The sequence below is a fragment of the Rhinopithecus bieti genome, unplaced genomic scaffold (genome assembly GCF_001698545.2).
Source record: "Rhinopithecus bieti isolate Rb0 unplaced genomic scaffold, ASM169854v2 scaffold_33245, whole genome shotgun sequence".
In the NCBI taxonomy this organism is placed as follows: Eukaryota; Metazoa; Chordata; class Mammalia; order Primates; family Cercopithecidae; genus Rhinopithecus; species Rhinopithecus bieti.
In genome coordinates, this window is record NW_016814320.1 from 162,458 (window position 1) to 185,008 (window position 22,551).

Here is a 22,551-nt window from a genome sequence, read left to right on the forward strand (position 1 = left end):
TGGAATGACTGCTTTTCAGATAAATGAAAGCATTTTCTCTATCTCTACTATTGTTTAGAGTTAAAAATCTGTATTTATATAGGCACGATTCTGATGATGAGAATTGACTAATCTGTTTGTTTTTAAAATCAAATGATTTGTCTATAAATCTCAAGTACCAGTTGAGAGTTGGGTACTCGGCTAGGTGCAAGGAAAACTTTCTGGAGAAAATGATGTCAAAATTGAGTCACAAAAATCAACACTTCTCTTGTCTATTGTTTTCAGGACACAGTACTGACTTGCTGTTTATTAAAGTGGCTTTTCAGCTGTGAGCTAACTCTTCTAATTTCTACTTCGTAATTCTGGGGTTAGCCACACTGCCGTTTTGACAAGGTGGCTCCATGTTAGGCTCTAACAATTGAGTGTCCTGGGGAGAAGCTGCAGGAGGAAGAGGGACTTGCTGTTTTTATTTATGTTCGGCTTCTCTTTGCACTTCCTCAGCAAGACTTCACTGTGGTGACACTAGAATTCAGTAACAGCAAGTGTTTCCAGTGTGCATGTAGTTTTCTACGTAACTAGAATCAGCCTCTTCATGTCAGAGACACCAGCAGTAGCCTGTGGGTGCCCCTCCTTAGAGATCGAAGACCCAACCTTCTCATAATTCCTTTTTCAGTGTCTCCACTTTGCTCCTTCAGTTCTCTCATACACGATAAACCATCTTATGTTAAATTTTCTTTGTTAAATAATCAGTACAGTTTTCACCTGCTGACTGGACTCTCATTGATACAGAAATTGACATGCCCCAATAACTTCAAAAATAAGTTTCATTTTTCAAGTTTCTTTTGATGTATTAATAACTTCTGGCAATGTCTGTGATATATCTATATAATCTATGGCCTTAGTGGCTTTACAAATGCAGAAAAATGGAGGAGTAAATTAGCGTGTTTCAAGTGTTTTCCTTAAAATTGGGTGACCAGTTATATGATGACAAATGGTATTTTATTATTTGGCTCTTTTTTAAAAGTGAGTACAACTTGAAGAATAAATCACACAATTTGATTAGTAGGTGTGGCAAACCTATGCTGTAATTGCTTATAAGGAAATTACTGGCTATGTAAATACAGTGCTTGCCTCAGGTATATATGCATTTTAGGTAATTAAAAATGAGCACAGCTTGGGTGAACTAGGGAGGTGAGACTATTGGCTGCCATGCTTTTAGTAAAATGAGTTTAATTTAATTCCAGTCAATTTTAGTTATAATGAAAACATTACCATAAGTATTCAACTGTCTCAAATTTCTATGAAAACACATTCATATCACTTATTTAGCCCAAAGCATCTATTTCTTTATTTCTTGTCACGTGGTACATTGCAGAATATCTTATTGCTAGATATCTTTGTATTAATTCATTCTTTGAAATTTTTGTTTGATCCTTTGAAAGCAAAGTGAGTAAAGGCCAACAGAAACAAATTCCACTTTAAACATTGAGATGAACAATTCTCACCTTACTAAATCTGTAGCCTTAGCTAAGCATTTAAAAGTGATTTGTCAGGGTGCAGAATATTTTTTTAAAGCTTTTCTACAAAAAATTTACAGAATACAAGTCTTTCTAATATAGTCCGTGGATGACTGAATTATGAAATGTTTTATAAAGATCTGCCTGAATTTACTGTTTTAGATGTTAAGTTAAAGTTGATACTACTTATTTCCTAGCTCATTTTGAACTTTTAACATCAGTCCAAACCCTTACATTGGTTTTAAAAAAATTAAATATTGGGGCCAGGTGTGTGCTTATGCCTGTAAATCCTCAGCACTTTTGGAGAGCCGAGCGGGCCGAATCAGCGAGTCAGCGAGATCCCAGAGCCCATCGCTGGCCTAACCATTGGTGAAACTCCGTTCTGTACTAAAAAAATGCAAAAAACTAAAGTGGGCCGTGGTGGGCCAGGTGACTGTAGTCCCGCGAGCTACTCAGGAGGCTGTAGGCAGCAGAATGGCATGAACCTGGGAAGGACAGAGCTTGTAGTGAGCCCGAGATTTGCACCCCACTAGCACTCCAAGCCTGGGGGCGACAGAGCAAGACTCCATCTCAACAAAATAAATAAATAAATAAATATAAATAATAAGATAAAAAATATGTTTCTTTTTCACATAGAGTAACTTATCTTGCTCTTCAAATGTTTTTGCTGCTATCATTAATGTTGTGTTTTTAAAAATCATATTTCCTTCTTTAATCGCAGAAATTGAGTAGCCCTATAGTTAGAAATATCTTTGTGAGTAACGAGTAATATTAGATTATTAAAAAACATTAAAAACACTCTCAAAAATAACCAGTCATTGCATCAAGTCTGCGCAAATTCTGGGGGGATAACACTGTATAGATTTAGTAAAAGATAAAAAAGGCCTCTCCTTTAAGGATAATGAAAGAAATATTTTAAAATTTCCCCCTTCTCTGATTGATTCCTTTTCAGGAAAAAATAAATAAAATAATTAATAAAATTAGCTAGTGATTCCTAAGCACTTATGGTTTTATATTCATATTTAATCCAAATTCCAGCAGGAGAGACAGAGCAAATAAGTAAAAGGAAACATTTAAAGGGACAGGGCTGATAATTTTCCAAAATGGATGAGTAATATGAACCTACAGATAAAGTATGCAAGAATAATGTATACAAATCTCATAATGAGTACAGATTTTTACAAATTCCGAGCAGGAATGAACCAAATAGTTTATATGGAAGGTCATGATCATGATTAGATCATGATCATGTATGTATTTCAGAAATGCAAAAGTGGTTTTACACTAGAAATTTTGTATTAACAGAACAAAAGAGAAAATATGGAATATCAATAAATACAAAGCATTCCACAGAGTTTAGTACTTGTTCATGCTAAATTCTCTTAGTAATCTAGAAGCAAGAAGGGATGTTATGAAGCCGATATAGAATATCTATACAAAGCTAATGGTAAAGAGATTATTAATGACAAAACATTATAGGTGTTCCCATTAAAATCAGGAATCAGACAATGATAGTTGCTTCACTTCAACATAGTACTAGTCACATATAAAGCAAGAAAAAGAAATCATGTTTAAAATTTGAGGTTCAAGAAAACAAACTGTGATTATTTATAGACTATTTGATTAGTTACATAGAAATCCCCAAATAACTTATAAACAAATTATTCATTTTATTAAGAGGGTTTAGCAGATAGCCAGATATAAGTGAAAAAAACCTGCAATAACTTTTCATGATAGCCAAGCTCGATGCCTATCAGTGGTGGCCTCGATAAAGAAAACATGGTATATATTCACCATGGAATACTATGCAGTGTTAAAAAAGAATGAAATCATTTCCTTTGCAACAACATGGATGCAGCTGGAGGCCATTAACTTAAGCAAATTAATGCAGGAACAGAAAACCAAAATACCACATGTTCTCACTTATAAGAGGGGTCTAAACATTGAGCACACATGGACACAAAGAGGTAAATACTGGGACCCTACCTGAAGATGGAGGGTAGGAGGAGGGTGAAGATTGAAAAACTACCTGTCAGGTACTACACTCACTACCTGGGTGATGAAATCATTTGTACACCAAACCCCAGTGACATGCAATTTATCCATGTAACAAACCTGCACGTGTACCACCTGAACCTAAAATAAATTTGGAAGAAAAAATAAAAACCTGCAACAAGCAACTGGAAACTATAATTTTGAAGAAACACATTTATAACTACAATTTTAAAATAACGTACTTAGGAATAAATTAATTAAAATGTGTGAAATCTTTTCTGAAGAAAATTATAAAACTTACACATTAAAATAGAAAATAAATGAAGATTATGTCATGTTGATGCCTAAAAAAATTTGATATGATAGAAATGTCAACTCTTTATTATCATTCCAATAAATAATTGAGTTATAGGATCAATGCCATTGTAATCAAGTCCTAACATTTTTTCTTTTTGAGAAACTTGATAAACTAATTCTAAATTTATACAAAAAGTAAATGTCCAGATGCCTAAGTTTGAGATACTTTCCCTATCCACTGTCAAAACTTATTGTTTGTGCTAATTACAATCATGTAGTTTTTGTACCTAGAAAATGAGGAAAGTAACTCATGAATGTATAGAAATCATATTTTGTTAAGAGGTGATACTCATGTCCACATGGAAAGGAAGTGCTACTTAATAAATGGTGCTTGGAAAGCTGAGTCTCTGGAAAAAAATACACAGTACACAGTATAAATAATGAAGCCCCCCACAGAAACCAATTAGGTTATGAAAAAATTAAACTTTCAAATGTTTAGAAGAAAACGTATGAAAAAATGTTTTGGCTTTGAGGAAGGAAGGACTTCCTAAGCAAAACAAAATGTGCTGTACACCAAAAAGTATACATTTTCTTATTTTACAAATAAGACCTTCTATCCATCAAAATATACCACGTAGAAAATAAAAAGACTCTCCAGAGACTGTAAAGAAATAACTGTTGTACCTACAGCCAACAAAGGATTAGTATGTGAAATATATCAAAGATCTCCATAAATCAACAAGAACGTGACTACCAATAGAAAAATGGGCAAAAACACATAAACTGGCATTTTACAAAAGAGGAAATGCAAATTGCCACAAATATATGAAAAAATCATCAATCTCATTAGAAATCAGGAATAGACAAGTTAGTTTAGTGTTTATTTTGTATCCATTACTTGGCAATCTTTCTAGTTTAGCTACAAAGAAAGGTTATATATTACAACACCTGTAATGAATCTAGATTTTGAATTTGATAACCATGATTTAAAATAAAATAGAATGCACACTATAATTCCAATTTGGTAGGTAGAAATATCTGTGCAGACACGTATAACCAGTATGTATTATGCCACACTTATAGTAAAATTTTAAATCTATTCAAGCACTCCCTGCTTGAATAGCTCAGGATAAGGAAATTGGGTCCTTCTTGAAATAGTCCTGCCCAGTTATTCTTTTTAGGAGTCCTTTGTGGGGCTTTGGTGGGGGCAAAGGGGAGATGCTGCTCCAATAACCATTGTACTCCCTGCCTTCCTTCCCTGCTACCCATTGCCACTCTGTGGTCAGTGGGTCCCTGGGTCCCTGCCCATGCTGCTTTCTTTGAATTCCCAAACTCTAAACCACATATAGACTACTTCTCACTTAGTTTGTTAGTCTCCTCTGGGCTGGGCTCTTCTTTCTTTCTGGCTTACAAAAAAGCACATTTTGCTTCTTATCACTGACTCTTCTTGATGAAGGCTCCCATGGAAGAGTTGTTGGGGCCTTCAGTGACACTCTCCTTTATAGAACAGCCCTCTTCTTTCCAGCACAGGGAGGGTAGGAGAGTGGCAGTGAAGTGAAGGAGGCTTGCAGCTGTAAGCTGGGTCTAGATTAGGGGGAGGGTTGGCCATGGTCAGCAAAGAGGATGATCCTAAGGGTTGATGTTATCTGGTTCCATGCATCAGCCTAATAGTATTCCATCTCTGACCTGACCCCAAATAATACTTGTTTGACTTCATTAAAGAAAATGAGAGTAAAGGGAAGAATATACCAAAAAATATTCATAATGGTTATATATAGGATGAGATCATGAATTATCCTTACTCTCATTTTTTCACTTTTTAACTTTCTATTTTTTAAAATCGAACATTTATTCATTTTATGTTGAGCAAAACAATTCATGAAAGAAACAACAAAAAACTCCCCCAAAATATCTATTATGTTCTCAGAACTTTGCCCAATATCTTCTGGGGATAATTGCTGTTAAAAATATAAAATAATTCCTTTTGTTTAGAATTTTTCATTATTACAAATGCTTCCATAAGTAGATATTTCTACTCTGAATCTTATTTGGGACATTTACACTGCTTCTCAAGCAAGCCAACTTCTGTTCTCATTAGGCCTTCACGTTTTATTTTTAAAATTATAGTCATCTACTCTCCACATTGTCTCTTTACCATGTCATGCAAAAATAAATCATCTAATGATAATCTCGTATGGCGTCAATATCTAGCTACAGAATAGAATTCGATCTCCTCTCCTTCACATGACATTGTTTCTAGAGGTCACTTATCAGAGCAAAGTCTCTTATTTTCTCATTAAAAATTGTTACTGTTACAACAGCAGCCAGTTCCATGCATATGACTAGTAAGATAAAACTATGATTAAAAGTGAGTAACATCAGAAACGTAAAGTTTCACAGTTATACTCTTCAAATACCTAAGCACTATCAAATAAAACCTCCTAGAACAAAGGCAAAAGTAAGAAAAAAATAGAAAACAAAATAGAAAAAGAGACTTATTTTGTGCCTAGCATGAAATACTGGCATATCACAAAATAAAAGTTTTCTGCTCATAGGATTTCTTAGATACCATAAATCATACATTACTGAAATAATTTAAAATTTACTTTTAGTACATCTAGTTTTGAAAAATAAACCCACTTTTTTCATCATTGTTGACCCAAATCTTTACAGTAAAATACTGATTCACACATATTCATATGAAACACTTGCAGAATAATATACCCGACAGAATTGAAACTCATTTAACATACTGAATGTTTGTTGTAGATTATCTAGCATGAAATTCTCTCACAAAGCCTTTAAGATAGAGGAGATTGGTGCCCTTACTATATTGATAAGGAAGTTGGAGAGTGAGCTATAGACCCAAAGGTACCCAGTTAGCTAGTGATGAAGTTGAAACAAACCTCAGTTTGTCTGAATCCACTGTCCATGTTTTTCAATTATTAGACTGACCTACATGTCTTAATAAAAGTGTGAGCAGATCTTAGGTCCTTAACAACTTACATAAAACTACTAGTTTTGCCACTATCTGTTATTTACCACCCTCACCAATCTCTCTACCTACATTAATAAATATCTCCTTTAAAAATTCCTGAGGTACATTAGGCTATATATTTACGAGGTACTTTTGCCTCAATATCTGTGTGAGGCCACCCTGCAAACTGCTTTGTAACAACACTGGGTGCATACAAAGCAGAGCAAACTTGACAGTGTAATCTGATAGGCAAAGAAGTCTCTGGAGTTCAGCTTTACTTGGCGTCTCTCAGTTTGTATGTTATGTGGACTCTCAGAGCCAGTAGACAGGCCATGGGGCCACTACTGGGGTCATGGCTGGTGAGGGCCCTTCACAACACAAACTGGGGATGGACTGCTTATCCTGTGCTGGAGGGAGGACAGGGCACAGTCTCATTCATTTATAGCAGTGAGAGCTGAGTATAGCAAGGCCCAAAGAGTAAGATAGCCAATGCTCCTAGAGAGTTCTGTCTGAGCCCGAAGACCTGACTGCAGATTCAGAACAGAAGATTTAACACAGGAGGCAGTATCAGCTGCAGACAGCAGCCCAGAGACCAGCATGTGCTGCCAGCCTACTTCTGAAAACTAGCTTGAGGCCAGAGAGTCCTTACTGCCCAGGTCACGAAGAAATTTAGCCTCCTCTGCACATACCCAAATTCCATCTTAGGGAGGAAAGCAGGGGATGGAGAGAGGAACATGAGAGACTAGGAACTTTTATGCAAGAAAAATGAAAACAACCTAAAAGGACTATCTAACTTCTTAAATCAGATTAAACGTAATCACAGAAGAATAAAACTCAGTTTTTATCGTTAATAAACAACTGACGGAGGCTGGGGTAATGATCATATTAGCTATGGTTGAAGTAAAACAAATTAATTTTCTTTGTGCATTCAAAATACAGTGTGAGTTAAACCCTTTCACCCTTGCACACTGGCATTTATTAGAATAACTTTTGCCAGGTCCTGTACCTACATTATCTCATTTAATTCTCACACAAGCCCTGTGTGAGGGAGAACATTATAATCCCCATTTTATACATGAAGAAAATAAGGCTAAAAGAGGTTATGCAACTTGCACAAAGTCACATAGCTAGTAACAGACCTGGGACAGGGAATGGATTGCTTACTTAAATGTTTTAAGTTTAAAATAGTTAAAATACACTTTAGATGAATTGAATTTTTTGAAATTTGAAGATATTCAAGTGGAAGACTTCTGGATAGAGAAAGCTAAGTCGTCTTGTAAAGAAGTATATGCTTTCTGATCTGCATTTGAGATTCTGGTCTTCAGGCAAATTTTAAATAAAATGGATGCTTAAAAGGAGGAGGCAGAATTCTGCCAGTCTTGCCAGCAGTAAGGTAGTTCACTGGAAAGACGCTTTAAGTACAGTAAGAACCAGCACGCCACTGGTGAGACTTCTCTCATGCGATGGCACCAAGAAGCCTCCAAAGCAGGTTTTCAAGGTATGGTCTTTGCAGTTAATCAAGTCTGGGTTTAATCCCTGTTCAGCCACATAATAGGTATGTATGACGGTGACCATTTTAAGCTCATTTCCATAAGGTTAAAATGGCAACATGTCTAATCAGGATTAGAAGAGATAACATAGGTAACATACTAAGCATGGGACCTGCCACATAGTTGGTGCTCAAAACTATCAATCTGTTTCTGGCTCGATTCCATTTTCTTTTCCAAAAAGTGAAAGCTAATAGTAACTTCCACTTTTTTATTTTTACATTTAGCAAATACAAATGTGCAATCGAGTTAATACCTTGGTTTACAAAGACAGAGCAAAAGAAATAATCTCCTGGAGTGTAATTATCAAGTTTAGAAAATGCATTTGCTTACCAGCTCACCGAATTCATTATTGCCTAGGTCAAGTCTTTCCAACTGGGCCAGTTTGTGCATTGACCTACAACAGACGGAGGAAAACACTATTGTGAGGCAGTGTATGATACATTGCTCTAAAAGACATTCCAACCACTTTCCTGTCAGATTTACCTGATTGTGCAGTGCACAAAACTGGGGGTACTCTTCAGCAAGAAGTAAATCTCAAATACACAAAACCTGTGCAAACTGCCATCTGAAAAGCTTTAGTAATTTACATAATCTACAGCATCTGTTCACAAATGCCAATATGGTTGGCATGCAGGGCTGGCTGCTTAACAAAAATCCAAGAAGCTTATTAAATATCTACACCAGTGGGAGGTGTAGGGTGGGGCCCCACTTCAATATTTTTAAGAGTCACTACAGGTTTGGGAATCAATGGTTGAAACCAATTCTCAGCAAACCATTCTAAAACCTTATAATATGGCACCATTTCATCATCAGTCTTATTATTTTCTACTTCCTTAAATAAACTTCTGTTATAGACAAATTGTAGTAATTGTCTCCCAAATATATTGACTTGAAAGCTGCTATAGCTATTAATAGTTGTTAAACTGACATGGTTTTGGTCTGTGTCCTGACCCAAGTCTCATCTTGAATTTATAATCTTCATAATCCCTATATTGAGAAAGGGACCTGGTGGGAGGGTGGGAGGTGATTGGATCATGGAGGCGGTTTCTCCCATGTTGTTCTCTTGAAAGTGAGTGAGTTCTCATAAGATCCAAAGGTTTTTTAAGTGTTTGACAGTTCCTCCTTCACATGCTCTCTCTCGCCTGCCGCCATGTAAGATGTATCTGCTTCCCCTTCCGCCATGATTTTAAGTTTCCTGAAGCCTGCCCAGCCATCTGGAACTGTGAGTCAATTAAACCTCTTTTCTTTATAAAGTATCCAGTCTGGAGCAGTTCTTTATAACAGTGTGAAAACAGACTAATACAGAAACCCTGGGCAAGAGTTGGTATCAAAGGTTCAGGGAATCCAAGTACACTCCACATGCAGTCAGCATTTCTCAAAGCACTCTCAAGTAAACGTATACTATGAGAAAATATAAAATTTCTGAAAGTTTTTTTTTAATGTCCCCACTAATCAGAATTCTGTCCTTAAGTCCTGCCTATACAGGAATTCTTGAGACACCATTGACTGAAATCTTATAAATTTTAGTTTTATTACATTTAAAATGGATGTAGAAATTACTTTACAGGGCTTTTATGAATCTTAAATGAAATATTACTGCAATCTGGACACTATCAGATACTCAGAAATGCAAAAAAAAAAAAAAAGTGTGTACTCCTTCTTCACTCAGCAACTATTATTGAGAGTATTATGTGCTGATCTGGGGTATGGCAGAGAACAAAACAGATAAAAATTCCTCCTTCAAAGAACTTTACATCCAGTGGGGAAGAATGAGAGCAAACAAAATAATAAAATAAAATAAAATAATGTATTAAAAGGTTACAAGTGCTACAGAGAAAGTTAAGCAGAGGAGGTAGATAGGGATAATTCATATAAGGATTTAATTTTTAGTAGGGTGATCAGGTAAGGCCTCAACGAGAATACGAAATTGGAGCCAAGGCTGAAAGAAAAAGAAAAGGCATGCTAATATGGAGATTCTAAAGCAGGGACATTTTACTTGCTTGAAGACATCCTAGGAGGCCAGTATGGCTAAAGAAGAGAGAGGGAGGAGTAATGAGATGATGTAATGGGGAGATGCATAATATGGGATCTTACAGCACAACGTAGAGACTTTGGCTTTGATTCTGAGTAGGATGGGGGGGTCACTGAAAGGTTTTTATGAAAGATGTTTCTGAATTGAGTATCTGTGATTGCAGCTTATAAACAGACTGAGGGGAACAACAGTAGAAGCAGGAAGATCAAATAGGAGCCTAATGTAATAAATCAAATAAGAGGTGATGGTGGCTTGGACCAAATCCATTTTTTTCTTATTTCTTATAATAAGAAATTGATGGCCAGAGTAGTGGCCATCAATAAAGCAATGGCAAAAGTGTTGAGATGTGGTTGGGTTCTGGATATAGTTAAGATGAGAAATAAATGTCTTGATGAGTCAGCTGTGGGGAATGAGAGTTGAATGTGACTAAAGGTGTGTTTTGGTCTGAACAACTAGAAGGATGGAGTTGCAAGTGACTGATGAGGAAGACCAGGTGGAGCAGGGTTTTGGGTAGACTGGAAGTTCAGTTTTAGGTATTCAGTTGGAGATTTCTACTCTAGAGTCAACTAGAGATGTTAATCATGCAGTTGCATAAACAAGCCTAGACATCAAGAAAAAAAGTCTAGGAAAGACATAATTTGAGCATGGTAGCATAGAGTTGGCTTACCAGCTCACTAAATTCATTATTGCCTAGGTCAAGTCTTTCCAACTGGGCCAGTTTGCGCATTTACCTATAACAGTTGAAGAAAAAATACTATTGTGAGGTCTTGAGAATATGAGATCATCAAGGGCATAAATGTAGATGAAAAGAGAACAAGTCTCAATGGATATGAAGAATAAATAAATAAAACTGAAAAGTGACTAGGGACATAGGAGAAAAAATAAGAAGAGTGTAAAGTCCTGGAAGCCAAGTAAGAATAGCATTTCAAGGTGGATGCTATGACCAATTGTGACAAAAACTGCTGATAGATCTGAGAACTGACCACTTAATTTGACAACATGGAGATGAGTGGTAATTTTGAGATGATTAGTTTTAGAAGTTTTAATCTTTTGCTAATGCTCTTTCTTCTGTTCAATATGCTTTTACCCATTTATCACTCAAAATCATTTATTCAATAACAAAATATATTGATTTTCTATTTTCTTTCAAGTTTCAGAGTTTTAAAGATGAAAGGTGTTGTCCCCAATATTAAGTAATTCATAATCAAGATAAATTATAAATGGAATGAATAATTTCTACCTAATATGGTATTTGCCATAAAATCATACATGTAGGTTGCTAAAGAACAAAAGGAGAGGTACTTTTCAGTAGGGAGGTAGGAATAGAAAATGGAAGGCTTTACTGAAGCTTTACTTTGGAGGAGCTGATGAGGTTACAGAGTCAGGGGAGATGGTCATTTCAGGAGAAAACGTCAAAGAGGTGAGATGGAAGAGATCACGGTCCATTCAAGGAATTGCAGGTTAGTAGGAATAGTAAGAAATAATGTGCCGGGTGTGTTGGCTCACACCCGTAATCCCAGCACTTTGGAAAGCTGAGGCAGGCGGATCACCTGAGGTTAGCAGTTCAAGAGCAGCCTGGCCAACATGATGAAACCCTGTCTCTACTAAAAATACAAAAATTAGCCGGGCCTGGTGGCAGGTGCCTGTAATCCCAGCTACTCGGGAGTCTGAGGCAGGAGAATTGCTTGAACCTGGGAGGCGAAGGTTGCAGTGAGTCGTGATAGCACCATCGCACTCCAGCCTGGGGGACAAGAGCAAGACTTCGTCTCAAAAAAAAAAAAAAAAGAAAGAAAGAATGTAAAATTGGTAAGAAATAAGAAAAATGATAGGAAGTAAGAAATAATATGTAATTAAGCGCTAGATCATGAGGTTATCTCCTGTGTCAAGCCAAGGAATTTGAGTTTTAGCTTGAAGGCAATGGAAGGCTTTAAGGTTCAGGTAGGAAAAATATACCAGGTTTTTATTTTAGAAAGCTCAATCAGCAGCTTGGAATGACGTGGGGAATGTGGAGAGGATATGCTAGCCATAAGGTCAAATAACAGACTCTCTTGAAATTCATGTGGGATATAATTGGGGTCAGAAATAAAGCAATGGCAATATGAATAATGTGGTGGCTGATAGGAGAGATGCTTTGGAAAAAGACATGACTTGATTAATGCTGATGACTGATTGGATGTCAGATGTAAAGGAGAGGAAAAAATTAAAGATAGGCTCTCAGTTGAATAGGAGTGAAAGAATATTAGAATGGAATAAATCTAAGGTGGAGATAGGTTGAATGTAATGGATTGTATTTTAAATACTATATTGGCTTTGAGGTGAATGCAAGACACTTATATTAGGAAAAAGTGTGTGTGTGTGTGTGTGTGTGTGTGTGTGTATGTGTGTGTCTCTGGAGCTCAGGCAAAAAGTCTTCACTGGAAATAAAGACTCCAGGAATAAAATCTTATCTACTCTACCTGAAAACGAACCCTCCTTTTTAATCCACATTCCATTTCCTTCCTTTTGCATCATTTACTTGGAGTTTACCACACACTTTCTTGAATTGTTAGTTTTTTCAAATCTATCAGTCTCCTTTCTCCCCCCAGATCTTAAAATATGTTTCAAGATGCCCAGAACGTCCTGTGTGGGACCACCAGCAGTCCAAAGATAGTTGTGAAACCTTGGCCAATGTTGTAAGAACATCTGCTACACCTCTCACTAAATCTATACCACTGAATAGGTGCTTCTAGGGAAAGAGGGTTGGGTAATAGTTAGGGCCCAGGAGGAGAGAATTAGATCGTCTTCTGAGCCTGGGAATATGGAGTGGCAAACAAACAATAAGCACCAAAGTATTGCAGGCCCAGGGGAAGGACCAAGTAGCCAAGTGTGGCAAGTGAATAAGAAATGCTCATAGGAAGAGTAGGTCACCTGCTTTTGACTTGACTGTATAGTTCTAGGCAACATGTATTCTAGTGAGAACCATAATGAGCTAAAGACCAGAGGTCCTTTGGCAATTTCCGGGATTCTGTGAATTCTGTAGTTCTCACTGATGTCCGAGGAGGGTATGATATAAAGCTGAGAGTAGATTTTTTGCCAGTCCAGTGGTTGAGGCCCAAGACAAAACTAATTTCATTAAAAGAAGAAATGAGTTATATCTTATGCTTCAGTGTCTTAAGGAATATTTTATTAGTAATAGGACTTATCTTTTTATAGGTTAAATATTAATGATCTCTTAAATCCCTTGTATAATAGTGTTTCCAGACTCCTAAACACACCGATTATTCAATTTAGATCTACTAAAATTTGCCAGTGTTTACTTTCCAAAACAGAGCAGGCCCAAATCTATCTGGCACTCTTGGTGTTTTTTTTAGTGATTCCGGATTTAATTGGGGGTGAAAGGGTGCTGCACAGTGGCTCAGAGGGCCCACAGCTGGGCCCACAAGTGTTTCCTTTTGCTACTGAACAGAGAAGCGTGGCTTAACTGGAAACAACTCTGGGCCCTTGCATCTGCCTCCAGGACCTGGTGGGACATGGGGCGGCTCTGCTGACCACATCTTCTCTTTGGAACACCCCTCCCACCACACTGTCCTGGGTCTGCGAGCCTCCCACCCATACTGAAGTCAACTCCTTAAGGGAGACTCTGGCGGTCGCAGCCCCAACTGGGGATGGACAGGGAGTGGGGAACCCCAGGGGCCCCAATCTAGAAGTCTCCCTCCCAGCCATTTTGGGAACAATAAATACTGTGTGACGGTGGCAGGGAGTGGAGGGTTTGGCCACTGGCCAGCAAGCAGCGGGGAAGCCGGCGGCGGGCCCAGCCGCCCTGCCCCGCCGCGAGGCCAGGCCTGGGGCCCCAACCCTCACTCTGTGTGGACAATGACGTGGGTGCCAGAATCCGTGAACACTCCCGCTCATCTCCCCCGTCCACCGCGCAAACCAGGCGTCTTCAAATGGCTTCTGCATCTGACCTTTGCTGAAGGCACCCAGGTCTCCCCCGACCTTGGACGAGCTGCAGTCGCTGAACTGTGAGTCTAGAGACTCAAAGTCCTCCTCTCCTGCCTTGATCTTCTGAATGTAGCCGCTGATCAGCTCCAGGGCCGCCTCCTTGGTCTGGGTGATCTCCTGCCGCCAGGTCGAGGGACGCCTTGACTGGCTTTGCCAGCAGGTTCGAGCAACGGACGCTGGCGGGCTCCCACCGCCAGATTTTGCCGCCACTGCTGCTGTTCCCGCTGGGCTGCTCCCACTGGCTGGCGTTAGTGGTACGGTTGAAGTAGTACATTCAGCTGAGGGGGCGGCTCATGCGCTTCTCCCAGCCAGGCAGCAGCTTCTCGTCCGCCATCTTCCCTCCTCATGCTCTTGTTTTTGTAAATAAAGTTTTATTGGAACACAGTCATATTTATTTTCTAACGTGTCTAGCAGATACATTTGGCTGCTTGTGTACTACAACCACAGAACTGAATAGTTGAGACTGACGCGCTATACAGAGCCTGAAACATTTCCTATCTCTGAGGGCTGGGTGGCACTTAAGACAATGTATAAAAAAAATTATTTCTTACTTTTATGTTAGTGTAGTTTAAATTTGATCGATTCTTATTCCACCTCTAAGTCTTTTTCTATTGCTTTTGAAACTTTTGGTTCATAACTTCATGCCCAGGAAACTATATTTTAAAATTTATAATGTAGCTTTCTACTATTCCTTTGACATTCTTTTGAATGGGCAACAATTCTTTTCTTTTGCTTGTTCTGGGGGAAAGAAAAGCTGTCCCATAGGGTTTTATGACCCATTTCCTGAAGCTTATTTATTTTATTTAAAATACCATTTCTTCCATTTTAATTTTATCTCATTTTATTTATATGACCCTAGTTTCCATCAGTTTTTAATTATTATCACTATAGTTTCATTCTGTCATTATTTTCTACTTTTGAAGTTGTGTTTCCGCTGTTTCCCTACATTTTGTACCTTTAAAAATTTATATTCTTATTTATGTTTTTAGAAATGGCATTCAGTATTATTTGCTATATTTCACTCTTCTAAGTTTGACTGTCTTCACTTACCCACAAGATTTTAGACAGTCCATAACACAGTCTATTACTTTTCTTGTTCATGTGCCAGCTGCTAAACTATAATCATTCTGTCGAATTGTCCAAAAAAAAAGTTCCTTTAGATGAACATATGTAATATGGTTTTAATTTAATGAGCATACAAACAAGTAAGATTTTCTCAAAAAAATAAAATAGAACTCATGGTGATTTTATGTTAGTAGTGTTCTTTGTGAGCAATCATTCATTCATTCATTCCTGTAATGTGCTTCTTTGTGGCAGGTGCCCTGTGGGTGCTGGAGTTACAAAGATTCCAGAGACGCAGGGTTTCTCCACCTCAGCACTACTGACATTTTGGACAGGTTAATTCTTTGACATAGGGGACTATCGTGTGCATTGTGCATCCTACACAGCCTCTACTCTGAAGGGCTTATTTTCTAAATGGGAATAACCTTTAAATGAATAATTACTTCATAGAATGATAAGTGCCATGATAAAAGTGTGTATAGATTGCTATAGGAAGAGAGAAGAAGGAATAACGAACAGTTCAGTAATTAGGAATAATTTTAAGAAGTGACATTTGAGCTGGTTTTTAGAGAAACTTGTTATAAAAATCACATGTACTTGCAAATGTAAAGAGAAATAATGAAAATACTGAAAGAGTAATTGTAAAGTTGAGATATAATCAACAGATTTTTTTGAGATTGTAGCTCGAGATAGTGTTAGGCACATAATCTTATATACGTAATACATCCTCAAAGGATGTAAAAGATTTTGGTCTAAAGTGAAGAAGCTCTAAAAATTCCCATTAGAGTGTGTTGCAGGAAAGTCTATTGTCCTACTCTCATGAATGGAAAAGGAAATTTCTGGGATGTAGTGTTTCTCAACCTTGGCATGACTGACATTTTGTATGGGATAATTGTTTGTTGTGGGGGATTATCTTGCACACTGTAAGATGTTTAGCAGCATGCAAAGTACCCACTAGATATAAGCAGCACTCTTTACAGTTGTTACCATCAGAATGTCTCCAGACATTGTCAAATGTCTCCTCTCTTTACTGATTGTCAGAAAAGTAAGCATCTTACCTCCATTTGTTACCTTCTTACGCTACTAGGTGGGTTCCCACGTGGCTTTCCCTTAGCTATTCAAATTAGCTTACTTGAGGAATGCCCTCATTGGCTCTACTCCTTCTTCGTGAAAGTAAGCACGGGTGGGTCTGGGGCCTACCTCCCTTTCCCCACATGGAAGTCCATGGGTGTGATTTCCCTATACAAATAGCTGAACTTGGAGATATGATCACTACTGTAGGTCAGGGAGCAAATATTAGGACTTGATCACAAGTTTGGCACACATTCTCCATCAGTAATGCTAACTATTTGAACTTCATACCTCTGAACCAAATATCTTGCTGATTATTTAGACTCATTTGCATATTAACTCAGTTATCTTAAGGAGAAAGGCTCTAATAAAAATGGTTGTATTAAATATTTACCAATCTGTAGTCACATTATACATGTAAAATGGTTGAAATGTGTAAAATTTCTAAATCATTACTTTTATTATTGCTGTTGCTCCTGCCTCTATGTTCTTCCTGTAAATCTTCTCATAGCCAGTCCCTTTTCCTCATCTCAGCTCATATGTTAGTCCATTTTTCACCAACCAAAATAAACTATCCTTCCTGCCTTCATTTTATATATTACCCTATTTTATTTTCTTATTAACGACCACTGAAAATATCTTAGTTTTTATTTGTTTACTTGTTGTTTTCCCCCCTCTGTTAGATTTAAAGTCCATTAGAGCAGGAACTTGCCAATGTTATTCACAACATAAATAGCTTCTCAACCAATGACAGTTAAATGAAGACATTTACACAGGCATGAATGAATGATTCTTTACCAGTAAGAAGCTGGAATTCTAGAATATTTACAAAGAGAAACCACTCAATTTCTATCAAGCATCTATAATTAATTGATAGTTGCCAAGGGGGCAGCTACAATTAATTAACAGTGGTCAATGAGAAATCCTGATAGGCCTATTTTAATGAATAGTATAATGAGGATACATTAGTTCACTTATCATGGAATATGCATGGAGCTAAAGGCAGATAAAGCCAAAGTGCCCAATCTCTGTATGTTCAAATCTTGTGTTAACTTCCTGACATTTCCAATAATAGGTTTTTAAAAAATTCAAATAATAAAAGAAATACTAGGTGAGATGTTTAGGTAGTTTTTACTTCTCTGAATATCTGAAGTGCAACAACAAAACTATATATATATAGTAGCTAAGACAACGGACCCTGGACTCAAACTACCTGGGTCTGAATCCTGGTTCCACCACTCACTAGCTGTTTGACTTTGAACAAGCTAAATAAAATCTTTGAACCTCAGTTTTGTCATCTATAAGAATGATAATAAGAATCCCTATGTTATAGGGTTATTGTTATGATTAAAATAGTTAATATAGGTAAACCATGTAAATAGTGCTTGACACATGATAAATACTCTCTGTGTTAGACATTAAAATACTTAGTGAAAGCTTTCAGAGTTTGAAAAAGCTTTAGAGATTGTCTAAGAAAGTGTTGTCTACAGTTTTTCCAAGGATTTATAGGTGTTGCATGATTTTAAAAAATTTCAGATGGCCAGTACATTTTGGCAAAGCTTGTTGAAAAAAATGTTAAGCTTCTTATTGGCAGGACTTCTCAGACAAAATATACAAATGTTCGTTGTGAATTTCTAACAGATGGAAATCGTTTAGACTATTTCCTGTTTATGTAACCAAGGAATTTTTTCTTTTTTTCTTTCCTGCAGGACATTTCTTAGACTAGAAGCACACTTTGCCAGAAGTTTTGTACCACAACTTCATTTCACAGAAGATGAAACTGTTCTTATGTATCTCAGTCTGTGAAATCATTTACATACTTAATTTATGAAAACACAGGCCTGGGTATATTTAAGTAGGTTATTATGAGTATTTAAATTAGATTGGATCATCCTCATTTGTCTGCTTGAAACTCTGACCTGTTAGGCTCTACACCTGCGCTCCCAATATTCACTTCAGGCTCTCCTTGCATTTATGATTATTTTGGACATAGTTCTCTGGCTTAGTGTCACATTCCCCTTAAAGACGATGTGGTTTTGCCATTTGGCCTTATGCACTGTAACCTCAGCAAAGGGAGACACTCCCTTCTCACTAGAGGAGAATTGGTGACTTGCTCCATATCACACAGAAAATTAGTGACAGTGCTGACACAGGATCTTCATCTCTTTTTCCAGCGCCGGCCAGTCATCTGAATCTGGCCTGTTTGTCTGGCTTGACCATTGTTTAAATATGAATGTTTTTATGAAAAATATGTGCTCTACAGTTCACTATATTCTATGCCAGGAGTCAGCAAACATTCTCTGTAAAGGGCCACATTGCAAATGTTTCAGGCTCTGCAGTCCATATGATCTCTGGCTCTACTCAATTCTACCATTGTTATGTTACATGATATGTTAACAAATAGACATGGTTTTGTTCCAACAAATCTTTATTTACAAAAGCTGACTTGCCAGATTTGGATAAGACATAGTCTATCAACCCTATTCTATGCCTGTTCTTAAAGTCTAATATTTAAGTTCCAGACCTTGAATAAAGATATAACAGATAAATTAAGGATTGAGAATATTTATTATTATAAAATTGCCACTAGATAACTATTTATATGTGTGTATTATTTGAAATCCTTAACAATTTATATGTATGTATTATTTCAAATAATGAGGAATACTGCTGGAATCTAGAGACATTTGCTCTCAATATTGTCGTTTTGGTTGCATTTATTAAAATTAAGTCCTTCCTATTATGCTATCACTTTACAGCATTTATCCAATTGCAAAGTTGGAAAATACTCCAGTTGAAGCAGTGATGGAATTTATGCAATATTTTGGTACATCTGTCACTTTGATAAAATTGTACAATCCATGATTTTCTTTCTATCAGATTCAGAGATTTTATCCATTTAAATATATGATTACCTCTGAAGCCACATAAATTTGGCTGGAATGTTGTTTTCCCATAAATTTCCAGTGCAGTAACTTGGATTTGCTGACTCAGGATTCTGCAAATTTTTGGCATGGACTTAAGCATTCCAGTTTTAGCTTGTTTTCAAATGTGCTCACTCTTTCCAATTACTGGCTATTCATGGCACAAGGACAGGAAAACTTCTCCCAGTTATTGCTGTCTGATGTCTCTCTCTTAATGAAACTTAAAAAAAGAATTTTTTCACTTTGCTTAGTCTGTGTCCTATGTTTAATGGACATTTAGATTTTATGATTTAGACCTGTCAATTTTATCACATAATCATGTTCTTCTCTTGTTATTAATCTCTTTGAATAAACTGCACATTATAAAATTTTAGAAATAAATTGCTCTTTACAGCACAGTTACTGAAGACTGCAAGGCCCAGGATTTTATATTCTTCAAAAATGCAAACTCAGGACGGGCACAGTGGCACACACTGGTAATCCCAGCGCTTTGGGAGGCCAAGGTGGGTGGATCACCTGAGGTTAAGAGTTCGAGACCAGCCTGGCCAACATGATAAAGCCTCGTTTCTACTAAAAATACAAAATATTAGCCGGGCGTGGTGGTGGGTGCCTGTAATCCCAGCTACTTGGCAGGCTAAGGCAGGAGAATTGCTTGAACCTGGTAGGTGGAGGTTGCAGTGAGCTGAGATCATACCATTGCACTCCAGCTTAGGCAACAAGAGTGAAACTGCCGTCTCACACACACACACAAATAAATGAATAAATCAATAAATAAAGGAAACTTGTGGAACACTTCATTATGAGAAAATGTAATTTATTGTTGTTATAAACCAGGAAACATTAAATACCTAATGTCTGATGGCAGATAAAACATGATTTCTATGATCAAATGTTTCTTTTAGTTAATACTATATCTTAAACCAATGTCACAGCTGTGATTGCTATGTGCTTTTCAGCATTTCAACTCAGCTTCCCTCAAGAACAACAAAAAGCCAAACTGGCTTCTGGCATCTTCCAAAAGGATATGTGACCAAATTAAACATTTATTATTTTGTAAAAGAATATTGGGAAGACCTAATTTTTAAAACCACTTTGTTAATATTTATCAGTTAAGGTATTCCTCCTTGCAGTATTTAAATTATTAGGATAAACATTGAAAATATATAATTCGCATTAAGCTGTCATGTATTTTGAGGATTTCCTTAGGAAATATTTTTTCCTTTTAGATATTCAACAGTGAACAGTTTATGTTAATATTGTGATGTCTTATTGAAAAAAATTTCTTCCCTATGATTGTCTCTAGTTTAATGCACAATACAAAAAAAGGATTCTGTACAAAGAAATAACTTCATTAGTAACCTTTTAAGAATACATCTTATTTATACAGTAAGGAATATTTGTTAATAAAACAGAAAGATTAAATTGTAAAATTGTACCTTAATAACAGCAACTGGCTATAGGACAAATACTGCACTACTGCTTTTAATGAAGGATTTAATTAGACTGAGGAGAAGTCTGAATTTCATTACTTTCTATATAGTCTTCTTGAATTTATAACCAGAACCAATTATTCATTCATGCTGTACATGAATTTTACACTGACAGAAAATTATTGTGCAATCCTAACTCATGATTACATAGCAAAGATATAATCATGCTTGATAGACCTTTTGAGCTCTTTGTGGGGGAAAAGGTGCCCTATAAGCAAGAACAATGACATTATTTCTGGGGGCAGGGGGCTACTCTGTCAGAGCTGAAGGTCCTAGAATGCATGTAGTAGCAGTTCAATCAAAAGGTTATGAGAAACATAATCAGTTACTAATATGCCCATTTTCATCACAACATATTGCAACCTACATTATATGCTCATGAAGAGATGTTGAATGCTACTGAAAAAATAGTTAAGCCAAGTTAAGCTGTTTTAAAACTGTTATAGATAACTGGGCAAGGACCATCACCACCATCACAAAGTTTCTTTTCTAAAAGACCCTTTTAACACATACATATGTATGTGTGCATACACAAGGACACACAGACAATGTGTCAGGCTCATTGTTTTCTGGCTAAATTTCATTGAAAAAGTTATTACTTGTTATATTGGGCTTTCTGAGTGTTAATATTTGTGTATAATCATTGCTCAGTATCCTTGGGGGAATTGGTTCCATGACCTTCATGGATATAAAAAAATCCACTGATACTCTAATTTCTGCAAAATAGCATAGTAGTTGCACCTAACATACACACATCCTCCTGTATGCTTTAAATACCTAATACAATGTAAATACATAATACAATGTAAATGCTTTGTAAAGAGTTGTTATACTGTATTGTTTTCTTACTTGTATTTTTTTTCTTACTTGTATTTTTACAATTGTTGTAATGATCATTATTTTTCAAATATTTTCCGTCTGCAGAGGTCTAACTGTGCTTTTACATAGTTTGGTCTTAGATTGTTGATATCCTGATGGGTGTATTATACAGGCATAACTCCGTGACGAAGCTGTCAGAGAATTTGAACTTTAGAGGCTAAGGACCTTTACAAGTAATCTGCCAAAGTAGCCGTGGCTATTTCCCATGCAACTACCTTTTTTACTTGTCAGCAGAACCTGCCCTGCATCAGACGAGAAATGTCATATAGTCACTCTCCAAATTTCTTTTGCAACTAGGACATGAACTTATGACCCAGTTCTGGCCACTGGAATAGGAAGAGGACTCTGTTGGAGGAGATTCTAAGAAAGATTTTCCTCCATGATTTAAGAGGGAGAGAAGCATGCAAATCAAAACAATAATAAGATACCATCTCACACCAGTCAGAATGGCTATTATGACAAGTCAAAAAATCACAGATGTTGATGAGGTTGTGGAGAAAAGGGAACACTTAAACACTGTTGATGGGGAGGTAACTTAGTTTAGTCATTGTGGAAAGCAGTTTGGCAACTTCTCAAAGAACTTACAACAAAATGATGATTTGATCCAACAATCCCATTATTGGATATATACCCAAAGGAATATAAATCATTCTATCATAAAGGCATATGCATATGTATTTTCATCACAGCACTATTCACAAAAGCAAAGACTTGGAATCAGACATGGAATCAACCTAAATGCCCATCAATGGTAGACAGAATAAAGTCTACCATTGAGGACATAACTGAGTTCTTTT

The 22,551-nt window shown here is 36.8% G+C and overlaps 1 protein-coding gene and 1 pseudogene across 1 annotated transcript in view; both read right to left on the reverse strand.

The window, feature by feature from the left end:
* LOC108514057 (leucine-rich repeat-containing protein 7-like) overlaps window positions 1-22,551 on the reverse strand; it is a 490,227-nt gene that overhangs the window by 96,079 nt on the left and 371,597 nt on the right. Inside the window, exon 8 of the mRNA XM_017850082.1 lies at window positions 8,646-8,709. Coding sequence (XP_017705571.1) covers window positions 8,646-8,709 — 64 coding nt within the window. The remainder of the gene's footprint in view (window positions 1-8,645; window positions 8,710-22,551) is intronic.
* On the reverse strand, window positions 14,184-14,662 carry LOC108514058 (peptidyl-prolyl cis-trans isomerase NIMA-interacting 1 pseudogene; annotated as a pseudogene).